Raw genomic sequence first — 18,439 nt, forward strand, 5'->3', positions numbered from 1 at the left:
TTGGTACTAAGGATTGAACCCAGGGGCATTTAACCATTGAGTCCCAGCTCCAGCCCCTTTTGTTTTTTATTTTCAGACAGGGTATTGCTAAGTTGCTTTGGGCCTTGCTAAATTGCTGAGGCTGACCTTGAACTTCCAATCCTCCTGCCTCAGTCTCCCAGATTGCTGGGATTATAGGTGTGCATCACCATGCCCTGCTCCCCAGACCTTTAATACATAATTCTATGTGTATTTCTACTGGGAACTGAATCCAGGGGTCCTTTACCATCAAGCTATATCTCTAGTCCTTTTTATATTTATTCATTTGCTTTACTTTTTTATGTACTTACTTACCCTGGGGATTAAACGCAGGAGTACTTTACCATTGGGCTAATCCCTAACTCTTTATTGTTTATTTTGAGATAGGGTCTTACTAAGTTGACAAGATTGGATTCAAACTTGTGATCTTCCTGCCTCCCCCACACATTGCTGAGATTACTGGCAAGGTCCACCCAGCTCTAATACATAATATTTTTTGTTGATTATACCTCAGTAAACCTAGGAGAGTCACATGCAGTGGCACAAACCTGTAATCTCAACTACTTGGGAGGCTGAGGCAGGAGGATTCCAGTTCAGCTATTTAGTGAGACCCTGTCTCAAAATAAAAATAGTATACTAGAGTGCCCCTGGATTTAATCCCTGGTACTGCATGTGACTGCAAGCTGACACACACCTCACACAAGCCAGGGTGGTAGGAGAATGATTATGTTAATGCTCTATTTTTAAAATTTGAGGGCTGGGGTTGTGGCTCAGCGGTAGAGCACTCACCTAGTGCATGTGGGGCCCTGGGTTCGATCCTCAGCACCACATATAAATAAATTAAATAAAGGTATTGTGTCCAACTACAGCTAAAAAATAAATATTTTTTTTTTTTTAAAAGAAAAATAAAAAAGTATAAAATTTGGAGTAGTTTTATGTTAACATGATCTTCCTCTTCTCCTGCCTAAGGAAGTCAGAATATTTTCCATCTTTGTTTTTGGATAAACTCAGGGGCACTCGACCATTGAGGCCACGTCCCAGCCCTATTTTGTATTTTATCTAGAGACAGGGTCTCACTGAGTTGTTTAGAGCCTTGCTTTTGTTGAGGCTGGCTTTGAACTCTCTATCTTCCTGCCTCAGCCTCCTGAGCTATTAGGATTATAGGCATGCACCAAAGTATTGAGAGCATTTAATAAGTTGACCAGTTAGATTAATAAGAACTGGATTAATAAGAACTGGAATTTGCCTTAGGACCTAGGTCTTCTGATTCCCAGATTGGCATTTATTGTCTTTAATGCTTGTTGACATCTTGAAAAATGGTGATGAATGGTATGCCATAATATCACAGTTTCATCTGCATTCTTAAATGATTTTAGAAAGAATTATTTAAACCATTTTGACTCTCTTTGGCTTGGCATTTATCTAAGTGTCTTCTAAAGAATGATAGCGATAGATTTTTATTTATTTGTTTATTTATTTATTTATTTGTAGTTGTAGGTGGACAGTATGTCTTTGTTTTATTTTTTTGTGATTCTGAGGATTAAACCCAGTGCCTCACACATGCGTGGCAAGTGCTCTGCTGCTGAGCTACAGCCCAACCCCAGATATTTTGTTTAATTAGAAGAAAAAATAATGGGTTCTATGATCAAATAAGTCCTGGAAGTGTTCGGTTATACAAAGTTAAAACAGGTTTTTTTTTCTTCAAGACTTCATAGACTGATGAACTAATATATATTGAGATACCAGGATAATAAGATATAATTTAAGTGGCATTCTCTGAACTTACTTAAAGTAAAATTCTTTCTTAATATTAAAACCAGGGAGTATTTGATTTCTTTATCCTAATGCTATTTTAAATACTTGAGCTTGGCTTCTTTTTTAAAAAAAATATTTTTTGGGTTATAGATGAATGTCTTTATTTTATTTGTTTATATTTAATGTGGTGTTAAGGATCAAACCCAGTGCCTCACATGTACTAGGCAAATGCTCTGCCACTGAGCTATAGCCCCAGCCCACACTTGGTTTATTTACTGAGTTCATCTTTGTCAATTTTTTGGATCACATTTTGTAGTAAGAAATGCATTTAGAAAACAAATTTTAAAAATAGAAATACATTTCTAAAATAAACTGGTACATGCGTGCATATTACATTTATATAAATCAAACAAAAGTTTTATCATGTGCTGAGTATGGTGGTCCTTGCCTGTAATCCCAGTGACTGGGAAGCTGAGATAGGAGTATCACAGGTTTGAGGCCAGCCTCAACAATTTAGCAAGACCCTGACTTAAAGTAAAAATTTTAAAAAAGGGGGTAGAAGTATAATTCGGTGGTAAAATTCCCTGAGCTCAATTCCCAGTACCCACTACCCCCAAATTGTGATGTCTAGGGCACTGGTATTTTTCATTCTATTTAATTACTTAAATGACTGGTTGTAACTTATGAAATTAATTTAATTGGTGGTAACCCTAAATTAGAAACATTGATATGTTTCTGTGTGTTTTACACACCTCTCTTCATCTTCCTTTCATAAAGGTTTTGAGACAATGGTAAATTAAAATTGGTAAAATTCTTTAGTTTCATTGGTTTCAAATTTATGGCAGCATGTGGTCATGCTACTCTTAAATATTCCGTTAGTAGTGCTCCTGCATTCCAAAGAATTTAGTCGGAAATTTTAGAGTGTTTTAGTCGGATCTTGTTTTGCTTGGTAGAACCATGCAAGGATCCGATACTAGATTTTTTAATCTGTTTAAGCATTAGTGATGATCAACTAAAAAAATTTCATCTTTTTAATTAGATTGCTGAGCTGAAAAGAGGTGCTGAAATTATTGTTTGCACACCTGGTCGAATGATTGACATGTTAGCAGCTAACAGTGGTAAGTCAGAGGTATTTTTTTCTTGTTCTGTTTTAGTTATGGATTTTATATATTTTTTTTTTAGCAAATACAAGAAACCAATAAAGGGTTTCTATGTTTCCTCTTAAAGCTGTAATATCTTAAAATTTGTATTGTAACAAGTTTATTATCATAAGTATTAGTAGTTTTTTTGTGATTCAATTTAAAATTTCTTTTCAGAACCAACTATATCTGATCTCTTAGCATTTAGATTTTGAATCCATTTTTCACCTTGCTTTACTTTTAAAAGGATACATATATTATCTTATTTGTTATTATAAAATTTAGGCTTTTTTCTTTGCAGTATCTTACAATACTAGATAAATTAAGATATTGCAGCTTCAAGAAATTTTACCTTTTGTAAATATTGCATGTTTTTAGCTCATATTGCTTTGTTAAATTATTCCCTATCAAAACTGTTACTAAACTGTTGACATTATTTAACTTCTGTGGAGAAAGGCCCTTCAAGATTTATAGAACTGGGCTTCCGAGACTTAAACCATCAAAGGTAGGTAATTTAATGCTGTTCCCAACCTTGCAAAACTAATTGGGGCTGCAAATGTTAGTGTGGAATACTTAGATATTAGGAAGCACTTATTTTGGCTCATTTTTATTTTTTGATGAAAATGCTTTCAAAGATTTCCATTGCAGTATTCAGTATATACATACAAGGGTAATAAAAACCGAGTAATGCATGTTTCTAATAGCATTCTGCTTGAATTTCTGTATGAACTTAATTCTAATTCTACATGAAGTTGGCAAAGTGACATTGAAATGGTTTGATAAGTCATTGTGCTTGTATAGCCTACGAAAAGTTTTGGGATGACTGCTGATTAAATAATCCCTTGTTTTTTCTCAATGCTGCATTGATTAAATCTCCTGAAATTCATCTTGATTAATTTACCTTTTTCCTTTATCTGTCCTTATTGGTTTATCTTTAATAACTATTTTATATGTGTTTTGCCAGGTGATTGATTCAACAGTTGATAGCAGTGCTTTTATTAATTCTTTGGAAAAGGATTCCTGTGTATTTAGCTTTCACTGGTTAAGAAGCCAGGAACATTTATTTAAATCAGTAGGAACTCATTTAAGTAAAATTGCAGTTGTAGCTTTTTATAGAAAAATAGAAAAATGTATTTATATAATGCATTTTGTATTTAAAGATTTTGTGTAATATGTTAGTTACCTAATGATGTTGAATAGTTTCTCATTAATGGTTTGACCTGCCCATTTAAGGAGCTTCTAAATATAGGGAAAATAGATGATAAAGTAAGATAAAGAGAAATTTTCTACATCTGAAGTAGTTAGCACTGGAACTTGCTTTCCACACATACGCTGTAATCTCTAATATGTTTTTTTCTAGGTGATGCTGTCAAATAATGGCTGATGTGGCTCGATGCTTCATCTCAGTCTTAGTTTTATGATGTGTTTTGGAGAGGGCTGTTTTCTGAATTTTACAGGTTCTTCAGGCCCTATGATGGTATGCAAGAGACGAGTTTGACAAAATAAAGGGCCTCATATACCCATTGTCAGAAAGTATTTGTCACTAGATTAAGACATTGTAGACCAAAATTTCTTTTCACTGTTTAAAGATACCTAACCTACCCCTGTGGTTAAGTCAGGCATTTTAGTTCCCTTTACAGTTTTTTAAGTTCTTGGTAGTCATAAAATGACTTGGTGACTGATTTTTAGTTTTTCTTTTTGTTTTTATTTTTCTTCTCATCTTAGGTCGGGTCACAAATCTTCGAAGAGTGACATACGTTGTTTTGGATGAAGCAGATAGAATGTTTGACATGGGTTTTGAACCACAGGTAATTGCTGAGTTTCTTAAATGTTTTGAAATGTAAATATGACTGTGTAACTGCCATAAGAATGAAATGTTTATGTGGTTTCTGAAATTCACACACATTTTTTTGCCTAGAAATATAGTATGTTAGGGACACATGGAATTAAAATAGATATTTATGTTTCAGATTCCTTATAAAACTTGTTTAGAAGGTATTTATGCAAGCAACTCCTTAGAAGTCTAAAACCATCATAAATCAAACTAGAATTAGAAAATGGAACTGGAGACTGTCATGCTAAATGAAATAAGCCATTCCCAAAAATCCAAAGTTCAAATGTTCTCTCTATATGTGGATGCTAACACACAATAAGGGGCAGGGGAGAAGAATAGAGGTTCATTGGATTAGACAAAGGGTAATGAAGGGAAGGGAACGGAACCGTGATAGGAAGAGGAAAGACAATAGAAAGAATTGGACATGACTTTCCTATGTTCATGTGTGAATACACCACTAGTATAACATCTCATTCAACCACAAGAATGTGGTTTAATTAGAGTAAGTTATACTGTATAATATGTAAAACTTTCTACAGTCACGTATAACTAAAAAGAAAAAATAAACAGAATTAGAGTACTAACCTTGAACTTTCATATTTTCTAGTTACATTTTCTTTTCAAATAAATTGTTTTAATTTCTGCTTTTAACTACCCTCATGATCTAAGTAGCATGTTGTTATTTACATTCTCCAAACATAAAAACTAAGGTTTAGCCAGTTGCGGTGGTGCACGCCTGTAATCCTGTAATCCCAGTGGCTTGGGAGGCTGAGGTTGGAGGATCGAATTCAAAGCCAGCCTTAGCAATGGTTAGGTGCTTAGCAACTCAGTGAGACCCTGTCTCTATATAAAATACAAAATAGGGCTGGGGATATGGCTCAGTGGTCAAGCATCCCTGAGTTCAATCCCTAGTACCCAAAAATAAATAAATAAGATTCAAAGCATTTGACCAGCTTCGGTTTTTATATTTCTCTTACATGCAGTTTGGTCTAGTATAAGATTTCACTGATAGAAATTTATAAAGACTTTTTTTTTTTTTGGTGGTGCTAGATATTGAATCCAAGGCCTTGTACATGGTAGTCAAATACTCTACCACTGTGCTATACTCCCAGCCTTGGAATCACATTTTGAAAGGTAGTAGAAATTTTTCTTAAAAAGAATAGCAATGTGTCAGTGTGCTCTAATAAAAAATTTGTAATCTCAGACTGCAGTAACAGAAATGTCACCATTATGTTGTTTGTAGGTACTATGCACTAAAAAGAGCATACTATATTTTTCTCCTACCAACTTATTCCTTTTCAATGGTTGGAAAAATATATTAAAGTTATCTTAAATGTAAACATTTTATTTTCCACAAATTTTCTCAAATTCTTAGCAAAAGCAAACATGCCATTTAAGATCTCCTCTTAAAAATCTACTTACATTCTTTTCTCTAAAACATGCCACACCCTTAAAGCCAATAGATGAACTGGAAAACTTGTGGGGTTTTTTTATTTTTGTTTTTGTTTTTGTCTGTTGTATTATACTAGAGATAGAACTGAGGGGCACTTTACCACTGAAATATACCCCCAGCCCTTTTAATTTTTTATTTTGAGACAGTGTTGTAAAATTGCTAAGGCTAGCCTTGAATTTGCAGTTTTCCTGCTTCAGTCTCTAGTAGCTGAGTCTATGGGCATAAGTCACTGTGCCTGCCTAACCAAGAAACTAAAGAGAATCCAAGAAAATACTCCTGCTTGGGAGACTGAGGCAGGAGGTTCACCAGTTCAAACCCAGCCTCAGCAACTTAGCGAGGGCCTAAGCAACTCAGTGAGACCCTGTCTCTTAAAAAAGGGCTAGGGATGTGACTCAGGATAAGCGCCCTTGGGTTCTATCTCTGGTACCAAAAAAAGGAAAATATTCTTCGTGGGGCACAGTGGCACATTCCTGTAATCTCAACCTCTGGGGAAGCTAAGGCAGGAGTATTCCAATAAGATAAGCCTCAGTAGCTTTGTGGGACCCTCAGCAACTTAAGGAGACCTTATCAATATCACCTTTGCTGTTTTGAAAACATCCTATTACTTTCTATCTCCTTTCACACTCATAGGCTAAAATTAAATGAGTCCTGCCTCTTATAGACAATTGTTATAAAGATCCTTTAAAAGTTTAACCCATTCTGTTCTATGCTTAGACAGTGTACAATATCTTTCTTTATTCTCCAGAAAATCATTTACTATTAGAAGGTTAACAGCTTAATTACTCATCTGCATAATTATCTCAACTATAACTCTTAAACCACAAAAATGATCCCTGTGGTTTTTTTTTTTTTTGGTGCTGGGGATTGAACCCAGGGTCTTGTGCATGTGATGCAAGCACTCTTCCAACTGAGTTATATCCCCAGCCCTCCCTGTGATGTTAATATGTATTTTGGAGCCAGGTGTCATGGTGCATGTCTATAATTCCAATAATTTGGGAGGCTGAGGCAGAAGGATTGCAAGTTGGAGGCCAGCCTAAGCAACTTAGTTAGATCCTGTCTCAAAAAAAAAAGGGCTGAAGATGTGGCTCAGTGGTTAAGTACTCCAGGGTTTAATTCCCAGTACCAAAAAAAAACAAAAACAAAAAAACACAAAACAAAAAACCCAATATATATTTTGGAAAAAATTTACCTTGATAGAGATCCAGAAAGTCAAAGATCAAATATTTTCTCTAATATGCATTAGCTAGTTCAAAATAAAAGGGGAAAGAACAAAAAACCTTTGCGGGGAGGGGGTTCTATTAAAATAGAAGAAAGATCAGATCAGTGAAGTAGAGGAAGGGAATTGAGGGAGAGGGAGGAGGGACAGGATAAGGGAAGAACAATGGAAGTGAATCTAACCTAACTTTCCTATGTACATATTTTTATTTCCTATATACATATTTTTCTCTTTGTCTATTTTTTTAAAATATATATTTTTTAGTTGTAGGTGGACATAATACCTTTATTTTATTTTTATGTGATGCTGAGGACTGAACTCAGTGTCTCACGTGCTCTAGGCAAGCACTCTGCCACTAAGCCACAGCCCATAGCCTTAGCAGTTTATCAAGGCCCTGGGAAACCTGGTGAGACTCTGTCTCAAAATGAAAAATAAAGCACCCTTGGGCTGGGGATGTGGCTCAAGGGGTAGCGAGCTCGCCTGGCATGCGTTTGGCCCGGGTTCGATCCTCAGCACCACATACAAACAAAGATGTTGTGTCTCCCGAAAACTAAAAAATAAATATTGAAAAATTCTCTCTCTCCCTCTCCTCTCTTTAAAAATAAATAAATAAATAAAGCACCCTGAGTTTAATCCCAAGTTCCCTTGCCAAAAAAGATAATATTAGTATTTATAGCTAGTTGCCTGCGTATTTCCTTTTATTGAGTTCTGTAATACTTCATGTATCTGAAAGTTATTGTCTTGTGTTTTTTAATTTTACCTTGAAGACTTCCTTATGCATTTCTTCCAAAGCAGATCTAGTGGTCATGAACTTTCTCAGCTTTTGTTTATTTGAAAGTGTTTTAATGTTTTGTTTTGTTTTGTTTTTTTTTGTCCTGCCTTCTCTCTTCCAGAGTTTTCTGGTGAGAAGTCTACTGATAGTTTGTTGAAGTTTACTTGTATATGACAGGCTGCTTCTTGTTGCTTTCAAGATTTTCTGTCTTGTCAGAAAGTTTGATTGTGATAAATCTTCGTATGAGTCTTTCTGAGTTCCTTTTACTTAGACTTCAGTTAGCTTCTTGAATGTTTAAAGTCATGTTTTTCATTAAATTTGGGAAGTTTTTGTTTTTTAATTTATTTTTTGTAGTACTAGGGATTTAACCCTGGGGCACTCTACCACCTTGCTACATTTCCAATCCCATTTCTCTTTGACATATGGTCTTGCTGAGTTGCCCAGACTGTTCTCCAACTTGTTATCCTCCTGCCTCAGCCTCCTGAGTTGTTACCATTATAGGTAATCACTACTGTGCTTGGCAAATTTAGGAAGATTTCAGGCATTATTTTTCAAAATTTTTTCTGCCTTTCTCTCTTGTTTCTCCTTTTGGGACACCCATAATAGATATATTGTTCTGCTTGATAGTATCTCATGGGTTCCTTATGTTTCCTTTTTCTTTAACCTTTTTACTTTCTGCTCCTCAGATCTAATACTTTCCATTACCCTATCTTCAAGTTTATTGATGCATTCTTCTGCATTCAAAGACTAGTAAATTTTTCATTTCTTGTACTTTATAGCTTCTTTTTTTTAGGTTCTGTCTCATTTTTGATATTTGCATTTTGTTAATGAGTTGTTTTCTTGATTTTTCTCTATATCTTCCTGAAGCTTTTTTTTCTCCTATGTGTGAGTATGTGTATGTGGTATTGGGGACTGAACTGAAGGGTGTTCTGTGACTCAGCTACATCCCCAGTCCTTTTAAAGTTTTATTTTGAGAAATAGTCTTGATCTTGATGATAAGTTGCTCTGGCTGGCCTTCAACTTGAGATATTCCTGCCTCTACCTTTGAGTCACTGGGATTATAGGAATGCATTACTATGAGTAGCTCCTATAGTTGTTTTTGTTGTTGTTTGTTTATCTCCAACACAGTTGTTTTAAAGCATTTGTCTAGTAGATCTGCCACCAGGTCATTTCCATGGACAGTTTCTGTTGATTAATTTTTTTCCTTTGAGTGGTCCATAATTTCCTGTTTGTATGTCTTGCAAGATTTTGTTGAGAACTGGTCATTTGAAACTAATAATGTGGTAACTCTGGGAATTAAGATTTTTTCCCCCCTTCTTAGAGTTTACTTTTGTTGTTGTTGTTATTTTTATTGTTAAAGGCTGTATTTGTGCCAAGGGTTAGATTGAGGCATAAACTTAATGTCTTCTTATTTATTTTCTGAACCTGTAGCTTTTCCTGAGTATGTGTGAGAATTTTCTTATTTTCCCTGTGTATTTGGTTGTTTTTGAATGTCCTAGTCTTTTTATTAATTTTTTTTTCTTTTTTTGCCATAAAGTCTCATTATGTTGACCAGGCTAGTCTCAGATTCTTAGGCTTAAGTGGAACTCCAGTTCCAATTCCAGCTTCCTGAATAGCTGTTTTTTTTTTTTTCTAATGTCCTAATATTAAATATTTGGGTACCAAAGGGGAAAAGGAAAGGAGGACAACAAAAGGAGGGAAAAGTGGGTACTGAGCTTTAAATTGCCTGGAAGTCACTTGAACTATAGGGAGAGGATCTCACAGTAAATTGGGGGGATGGGTGCAACAACAATAGACACTTTCTCTTTATTTATACATTAGTGATGTGAAGTAGCAATCAGAGCACAGATCCTTGATATTTGGAACACAAGGTCCTTCTTGGCAACTCTAAACTTCCAAAGCTACAGCAGTCAGCTCTAGGAACATGTTCGGGGACCTCTCCTGCAATAGGGCAGGGGGCACAAAATATTGACTTCTACTGTGTTTAAAACTGAAGTTATTTATAATTTACCTCCAAAGATTTCCCCTGGAAGTTGTAAGCTTTCAGACCTCAAAAAAATCAGTACAGGGCTGAGACCTCAAAAAAATCAGTACAGTGGTAGAGTGCTTGCCTAGCACATGTGAGGCACTGGGTTTGATTCTCCAGTGCCACATTAAAAAAAAAAAAAAAGTTGTGTCCATGTACAATTATATAATATTAAAAACAACAACAACAGTACAGTCACATCAGACAGATTCTACCATTGGAGTAGTTGTCAAAAGAGAGACGGGTTGTGGCTAAGTGTTAGAGTGCGTACCTAGCACATGCAAGGCCCTGGGTTCGATCCTTGGCACCGCATAAAAATAAATAATAAATAAAGTAAAGGTATTGTGTCCAACTACAACTAAAAAATAAATATTAAAAAAAGAGAGACAGAAATATTTATACCTGGTACTTCCACTCTGCCATCTTCTCAGGTTTCTCCTACTCTGTGTATGTATGTTTGGAACTGAAGGTTGAACTCAGGGGTACTTTACCACTAAGCTACATCCCCAGTTCTTTTAGGTTTTTTTTTTTTTTTTTTTTTTTTTCCTTTTAATTTTGAGACAGGGTTTTACTAAGTTGCTGAGGCTGGCCTCAAACTTAAGATCCTTTGCCTCCCCAGTCTCTGAAATTACAGGGGTATGCCACCGTGCATGGCTTTTTGTGTGTTTTTATTATTTTATATTCCTAGCACTTAGAACAATGTCTGGCATTAAGTGCTCAGTAAAAATAAGTTAAATAAATGAAGGAAAACAGTGATAGTTATAGGTATTACTTGCATCCTAGATATAGTTTGAAGATGAGACTACTGAATTTATTAATGGATTTTGGTGAGATGAGTGACAGAGAAGGATTTGTCAAAGATGGCATCTAGACTTTTGGCCTAAGTGTGTAGAATTTTTATTTCTTGAGATAGTTCAATGGAGAGCAGCAAATTGGGGAGTAAAGTGAATTGTCATATTCTAAGGTTATAAGTTTAAAAGTTATTAAAATACTTTTTTAAAAGTAACTGAATGGGGCTGGAGTTGTGGCTTAGTGGTAGAGCACTTGCCTAGCATGTGTGAAGCCCTGGGTTTAATTCTCAGCACCACATATGAATAAATGAATAAAAAATAAAAGTACATCAACATCTAAAAATATATATATGTATTTAAAAAAAAAGTAACTGAGGGCTGGGGCTATGGCTTAGTGGGTAGAGTGCTTGCCTTGCATGCACAAGGCCCTGGGTTCGATCACCAGCACCAAAAATAAATAAATAAATAAAAGTAACTGAAAAACATTTGTTCTCAAAAGTTTCTTCTACTTAACTTTAACATTGCATAAGCTTTGGAGTCTTTTATATTTACCATATTTATTTGTGTTTTCTCAGGTCATGCGCATTGTGGATAATGTCCGTCCTGATCGACAGACGGTTATGTTTTCAGCTACTTTCCCCAGAGCTATGGAAGCTTTGGCTCGTAGAATCTTGAGTAAACCCATTGAAGTACAGGTTGGAGGCAGGAGTGTGGTTTGCTCAGATGTGGAGCAACAAGTGGTGGGTATTGTTGTTAGGAAATCCCTAGTTTCCTTGATATGTAGGCAGGTTGCGTGATCTTTTTGGGATCAGTGTTTGTGAGGTGGATAGATAATTTCTAAAATTAAGTGGTCTGCATTCATTGTAGGCTTCAGTATTTTGCCAGGTGTATTTGACTGTGTTGTTATGTGGAAGTGACTATTTAAAATACTCTTTTTGGTTTCTTTCATCAGAGGTGGGGTAGATAGAAATGTAACACACCTGTCTTAGAATCTTTGATTACTTATGAAGTTAAGAGATGAGCAAACAGATGATTGCTTGCTCATATTTGCAAAATTTTTATTCCCTAAAGATTTATAATTTTTTAAGTTACTTGCTTTTCAATTAAAGTCAGCATTTTCCTAGCCCTTCCTTAAAATATAGAATTATCTTGAATTATTTTGTATTCACCACACACTAGATGAGTATTTCTGTCCAAAGGTTGTGTTTGCATTTTTAGTCCAATAACTTGGTGTGTAATTTGGTGTTTTCAGATTGTGATTGAAGAAGAAAAGAAATTCTTGAAGTTACTTGAGCTTCTAGGCCATTATCAAGAATCAGGATCTGTCATTATATTTGTGGATAAGCAGGAACATGCTGATGGTCTATTAAAGGATTTAATGAGAGCATCTTACCCTTGCATGTCTCTTCATGGAGGTAATGTTTAAGCTCCGTGGTATAATCCGAATGATAATATTTGCTTTGTTCTCTGTAATTTAGATGTGTTTTATATTATTTATCTCAGTTTTTACTGAGATAAATAATATAAAAGTAAATGAGACAGGCATACATTGGATTTTTGTGTAACTTTAGATATAACTTCAGCATTTTTATGTATATGTGGGGCTTAGAACACATGTGAAACAGGTACAGTTTGAATTACCCTCATCAAGCAGGTATTCTGGCTGTCTGGCTTTGTACTGTACTACTTTGGAATTTAGAGGCAACGCTCTTTAATTTTCTTATAATTCTGCAATTTGGGCAGAATTTGACATATACATCTACTCTGTGTTTCATGCTTTGTAGCTTATTCGGGGTTTGAGTAGGGTGGCTCAGTGGGGCTTATGATCTACTTTCAATTTGCCTCACTTATGTGGCTGGCAAGTTGGCACTGGCTCTTGACTAGGACATCAGTCAAGCTATTGGCCAGGGATTCTTGTGGGCTATTAGGTTTTTTAAAGCCCAAGACAAGAAGCAGAATCTGGCATGCCAATAGGGACAGTCCTGGGAATTAACAGAGTTTTTATTTCTTTTATGTACTATAGGTCAAAATAGTCCCAAGACTGGTCCAGATTTAGCGGGATGGAGGTATAGACTCCACCTCTTAACAAGAGAGTATCTTACCACATGCAGAAGATAATGTGGGACAGGAGATACTTTTTGTTGTCATCTTTGGAATATACAGTCTACCATAGCTGGCTTCATGTGGGATGAAATTAAATGGGCTTGTATTCCTTTAACTTTGTAAAAGCGTTTGTTTTATTTGCTATGCTGGGGATTGAACCCATAACCTTACGTACACTAGCCAAGGACTCTGCCTCTGAGATACATCACTAACAGGGTTAGGTTAGTTACCTTCTTACCTTCTTACCTCCTCCTCCTTCTTTTTTATTTTTGGTACTGGGGATTGAATCCAGAGATATTTAACCACTGATCCACATCTCCAACCACCCCCCACCTTTTTAAATAGTTGTAGATGGACAGCATGCCTTTATTTTATTCATTTATGTGGTGCTAAGGATTGAACCCAGTGCCTCACACATGCTAGGCAAGTGCTCTGCCACAGAGCTACAGCCCCAGCACCCCCAGCCCTTTTTTATATTTTATTTAGAGCCAGGGTCTCTCTGAATTGCTTAGTGCCTCAGGTTTGCTTTGAACTTTTGATCCTTCTGCCTCAGCCTCCTGAGCTGCTGGGATTATAGCATGTACCACTGTGCCTGGCTGGTTAGTCAACTTTTAATGTTTTAAAATGAGTTATATTTTCCTTTTTTAAAAAAAAATATGGTAAATATACATTAAACAAATTTTCCTTTTTTAACCATTTTATTTATTGATTGATTGATTGATAGATATGATCCAGGGGCACTTAACCACTTAGCCATATCCTTAGCCTTATTTTTTTTAATGTATTTTGTTTTACACAATACCTTTATTTTATTTTTATGTGGTGCTGAGGATCGAACCCAGTGCCTCACACGTGCAAGGTGTGCGCTCTATCACTGAGCCACAACTCCAGCCTCCTTATTTTTTACATTTTATTTAGAGGTAGTGTCTTGCTAAGTTGTTTAGGGCCTTGCTAAATTGCTGAGGCTGGCTTTGAATGTGTAATCTTCTGGCCTCAGCCTCCTGAGTCATGGGATTACAGGCATGTGCCACCATGCCTGGCTCAGATTTCCATTTTAAGGCTAAATAATATGCCATTATTTTTATATACCACATTTTCTTTATTTACCTGTTGATGGAGACCTGGGTATCCTTTTGGCTATTATGTATGATTGACTGAATGTGGTGTACAGGTATCTTGTGTAATGTCTTCAGTTACTTTGGATGAATGCCTTGGAATGGAATTGGTATGGTAATTCTGTTTAAGTTTCTGAGGAACTATTAAATTGATTTCCACGGTGGCTGTACCATTTGATATTCCCACCAGCAATGCACTGGGGTTCCAATCTCTCTCTGTCTTGGTTAATACTTGCTGTTTTCCTTTTTGTTTTTGTTTGTTTGTTTTGATAATAGCCATACTAGTGGGTGTTATATCAAATCTCATGACTCTGATTTGTATTTCTCTAATAAGATGTTAAGCATCTTTTTAATGTCATTATTGGCTATTTGTATTTCTTATTTGGAGAAATGTATGTTTGAGCCCTTTATCCAGTTTTTAACTGGCTTGTTTTGGTTTTTGCTATAGGGTTTCTATGTTCTGTATGATAATGTGTTATCAGCTATATGATTTGCAGATGTTTTCTTCCATTCTGTGAATTTCTTCTCTTTAGATAGGGTCTCTTGAGTACCAAAGTTTTACATTTAGAATCTCAGTTTATTTTCTTTTTGTGTCTGTGCATTTGTTGTCATATCAAGGAAATCATTGCCAATCATTGCCAAATCCAAGATTATGAAAATTTTATCCTTCTAAAAGTTTTATAGTTTATTAGCTCACGTGTTTAGAACTTGGTGGGGGTTTTTTGTCCTTTTTTTTTTTTTTTAATCAACCCAGCCTGGTCTTGAACCCACTGCAGCCTCCCGAATGACTGGGAGGGACTACAAGTGTAGTGTGTGTCACTATCACCCAACTTGATACATTTTTATTTAATTTTTATATATGATGTAAGATAGGGTTCAAGCTTTTACATCTGGCCTCCTTTACCATTAATTAATTAATTGACTGTATATGTGAGGATTCTCTTCTGGGCCTTGTTTATCTCCATTGGTTTATGTCTGTTGTATGCCAAAGTCTGTCTTTATAATTTGACTTTTTTTGCTTTTAGTATTTTTAAAGAGCATTTCTAGGTTCATAACGAAGTTGAGCAGAACTTTGGGTTGAGAACTTAGGTTTCTCACATACCTTTAGCCCCTCCCCCAAACTTCTTCACTGTTAAAATCCTTGCATCAGAATGGTACCATTGTTAAAAATCAACAAACCTACATTGACACATCATCACTGACATACAAAGTCCATACTTTATACTAGGGTTCACTGTTGGTGGTGTACTTTCTATGGATTTTGACAAATTTATATTGATTTTTGTCCATCATTATAGTATCATGCAAGATAGTTTTCAGTGTTCTAAAAATCCTTCATCACACTCTTCCCCTTAACATTGGCAATTATTAATCTATTCACTTTCTCTAGAAAGCATTGCATTTACTTTTTAAATTAATCTCAAATCACTAGTATAACTAATACTGATACATATAACTTTTATTTTTGCCATATTGGCCTCATTATCTTAAAAATGTTTTTGTTGCTATTTGCTGCAAAGCTTCTAGTCCAGAACTTTAGTAATTCTATACATTTGAAACATGGGCTCAGGTTTCTTACCTGTGATAATTTCTTTCTGCTGTTTGTTATTCTGTATATCTTAATTTAAAAAAAAAATTAGTTGTAGATGTACACAATGCCTTTATTTAATGTATTTAATTATTTTTTGTTACCAGGGATTGAACTCAGGGGCACTCGGCCATTGAGCCACATCCCTGGCCCTATTTTGTGTTTTATTTAGAGAGAGAGTCTCACTGAGTTGCTTAGCACCTCACCATTTCTGAGTCTGGCTTTGAATTCATGATCTTCCTGTCTAAGCCTCCCCAGCTTCTGGGATTACAGGCATGTGTCACTCACTGAGCCCGGCTAAAGTATTTATTTTATATGGTGCTAAGGATCGAACCCAGTGCCTCATATGTGCCAGACAAGCGCTCTACCACTGATCTATAACCCCAGTCCTGTAGTTCTTAATTTTAAATGTTTTGTTTAAAACTGGTTTGTCCATGTATGTTTGAGAAGTGTGGGTATTGATGTGTCTGACATGCATGGTTTTTTTTTTGTTGTTGTTGTTTTGTTTTTTTAATTTTTAGTTGTAGTTGGACACAATACCTTTATTTTATTTATTTATTTTTATGTCGTGCTGAGGTTTGAACCCAGGTTCTTGCACATGCTAGACAAGCACAGTACCACTGAGCCACAACCCCAGCCCCTGAAATGTGTGTTAATTATTGTTTTTACCTTTGTAGAAGAAATAAATGCAAACAGCAAAACATATGGTCCATTCTTGCTAGAGTTATTAGAATTGCTAAAAATATTTATGTCTTTGGAATGTGACTAAACAAGAGAATATATTGAATATGTTCATTTGTGAGGATGCACACTATGGTATATTTATTCTTTGAAGATTGATCTGCATAAATGGCCAGTCTTGTTGACAAAACTAGCATTTAATGACTTGATAGCTCTTTATGTTTACTCTGTATATAGTGAGGGGGAAACTCAGAGATATAAGACTGTCTTCTACAGAGCTGCCTGTAGCTGCTCAGGTCTGGAGGGGATAGGGTAAGTGGTGGGAGATAATAGGAGTGTGAATTGTGTGTTCTACCCACTGTTAGCACTCAACCTAAGAAAAATTTCTCAGTACAACAGTCAAAACATTTCATGATTGCTTGATTTTTTTCATTAAGAGATTTGCTAGGACAAGACAATTGTGGTTTATGGACAAAATACATGAAGAACATGTTGTTCTTAATACTATGTTTTTTTACTTATCACATGCCAACATTCACTTAAGGTGGATTAAAGAATGAAAGAAGAGATCTGAAAATATTTTGATTAAACCATGACTGAAAATTCTATTTTGTCAGTCATCCATTTCTTCATTTTTGCATTAATATTGAATAATTAAAATTTTTCTTGAAAACATCCTTGGAGTAATATGGTGAACTAAATTTGGAAAGCATTCCAGTGGTTTCTGCTTCCTCATAATTATGGTGTAAAAGAACAAAGACTTTCTGGAGGACAAAATGCTTCTTTGAGGTCTTTGACATGCACTATTAGTATTGATTTTTTTAAATTTTTTATTTGTTTTAATTATACATGAAAGTAAAATAGCACTTATATACTTTGATATATCATACATAGATGGGATATAATTTCTCATTTTTCTGAGTATACATATTGTAGAATCACATTGATCATACAGTCACATACATACATAAAGTAATAATGTCTGTTTTATTCTATTATCTTTCTTATCTCCACATCCCCTACCTTCCCCTCCTTTCACTTCCCTCTACCTAATCTAAGGTAACGCTATTCTTTTTTTTTTTTTTGCATTACAATTTTTCATATCTCTATTTGTATATAAGGTATGTTGATACCCAATTCAAGTCTTCATACATGTACTTTGTATAATGATAACCATCACATTCCACCATCCTTGTTAATCCCCTTTCCCTTTCCTTTCCCTCCCACTCCTCTTCCCTATCTAGAATTAATCTAATCCTCCCATGCTCTCCCTCTTATATCAGAAAAACTTATGTAAGAAAATCCATTCCAAAGTATTGATTTTTTTGTTTGTTTTTTGCAAATAACAGAAAATATTAACTCAATTGCCTTAAATTGTGAGGAAATTTTATTGTTTCACACAATGCGAAATCTCAAGGCAAAGTGATTCCAGATTTACATTTTGAATCCCAGTTTACTTTTTCCTTTTGTATCTGTGCATTTGTTGTCATATCAAAGAAATCATTGCCAAATCCAAGGGTATGAAAATTTTATCCCTTGTTTTTCTTCTAAAAGTTTTATAGTTTTAGCTCGAATGTTTACAACTTGAAGAGTTTTTTTTGTTGTTGTTTTTTGTTTTTTGTTTTTTGTCCTTTTTTCCCTTGTTTTGAGGTCAGCTCAAGTTGGTCTTCCAGCAGAAAGGCTGTGCAAATGCAGTCATCAACTTCCAGAGAAAACAAGTTTAAAGAGAGAGACTATTTCTGTGTATGTGTATGTCACATATATACACCCTGCCCCCATCCCCCTTTTTTTCTTTTCACAGTATTAGGGATTGAACCTAGGGCAGTCTACCATGGAGCTACATCCCCACCCCTTTTTTATTTTGAGACAGGGTTTGCTAAGTTGCCCAGGCTGGTCTCAAACTTGCAATCCTCCTGCCTTAGCCTCCCAAGTTGCACAAGCCACCATA

General features: G+C 35.4%; 1 protein-coding gene across 5 annotated transcripts in view; it reads left to right on the forward strand.

Moving 5' to 3' along the window:
• Ddx46 (DEAD-box helicase 46) overlaps nucleotides 1-18,439 on the forward strand; it is a 63,153-nt gene that overhangs the window by 19,364 nt on the left and 25,350 nt on the right. For all 5 annotated transcript variants that reach the window (XM_048792279.1, XM_048792280.1, XM_015488569.2 and 2 more), the window contains 4 exons: nucleotides 2,813-2,891; nucleotides 4,638-4,720; nucleotides 11,580-11,744; nucleotides 12,257-12,419. In XM_048792279.1, the coding sequence (XP_048648236.1) occupies nucleotides 2,813-2,891; nucleotides 4,638-4,720; nucleotides 11,580-11,744; nucleotides 12,257-12,419 (490 nt within the window). The remainder of the gene's footprint in view (nucleotides 1-2,812; nucleotides 2,892-4,637; nucleotides 4,721-11,579; nucleotides 11,745-12,256; nucleotides 12,420-18,439) is intronic.

This window comes from Marmota marmota, unplaced genomic scaffold, assembly GCF_001458135.2.
Source record: "Marmota marmota marmota unplaced genomic scaffold, marMar, whole genome shotgun sequence".
NCBI classification, from domain to species: Eukaryota; Metazoa; Chordata; class Mammalia; order Rodentia; family Sciuridae; genus Marmota; species Marmota marmota.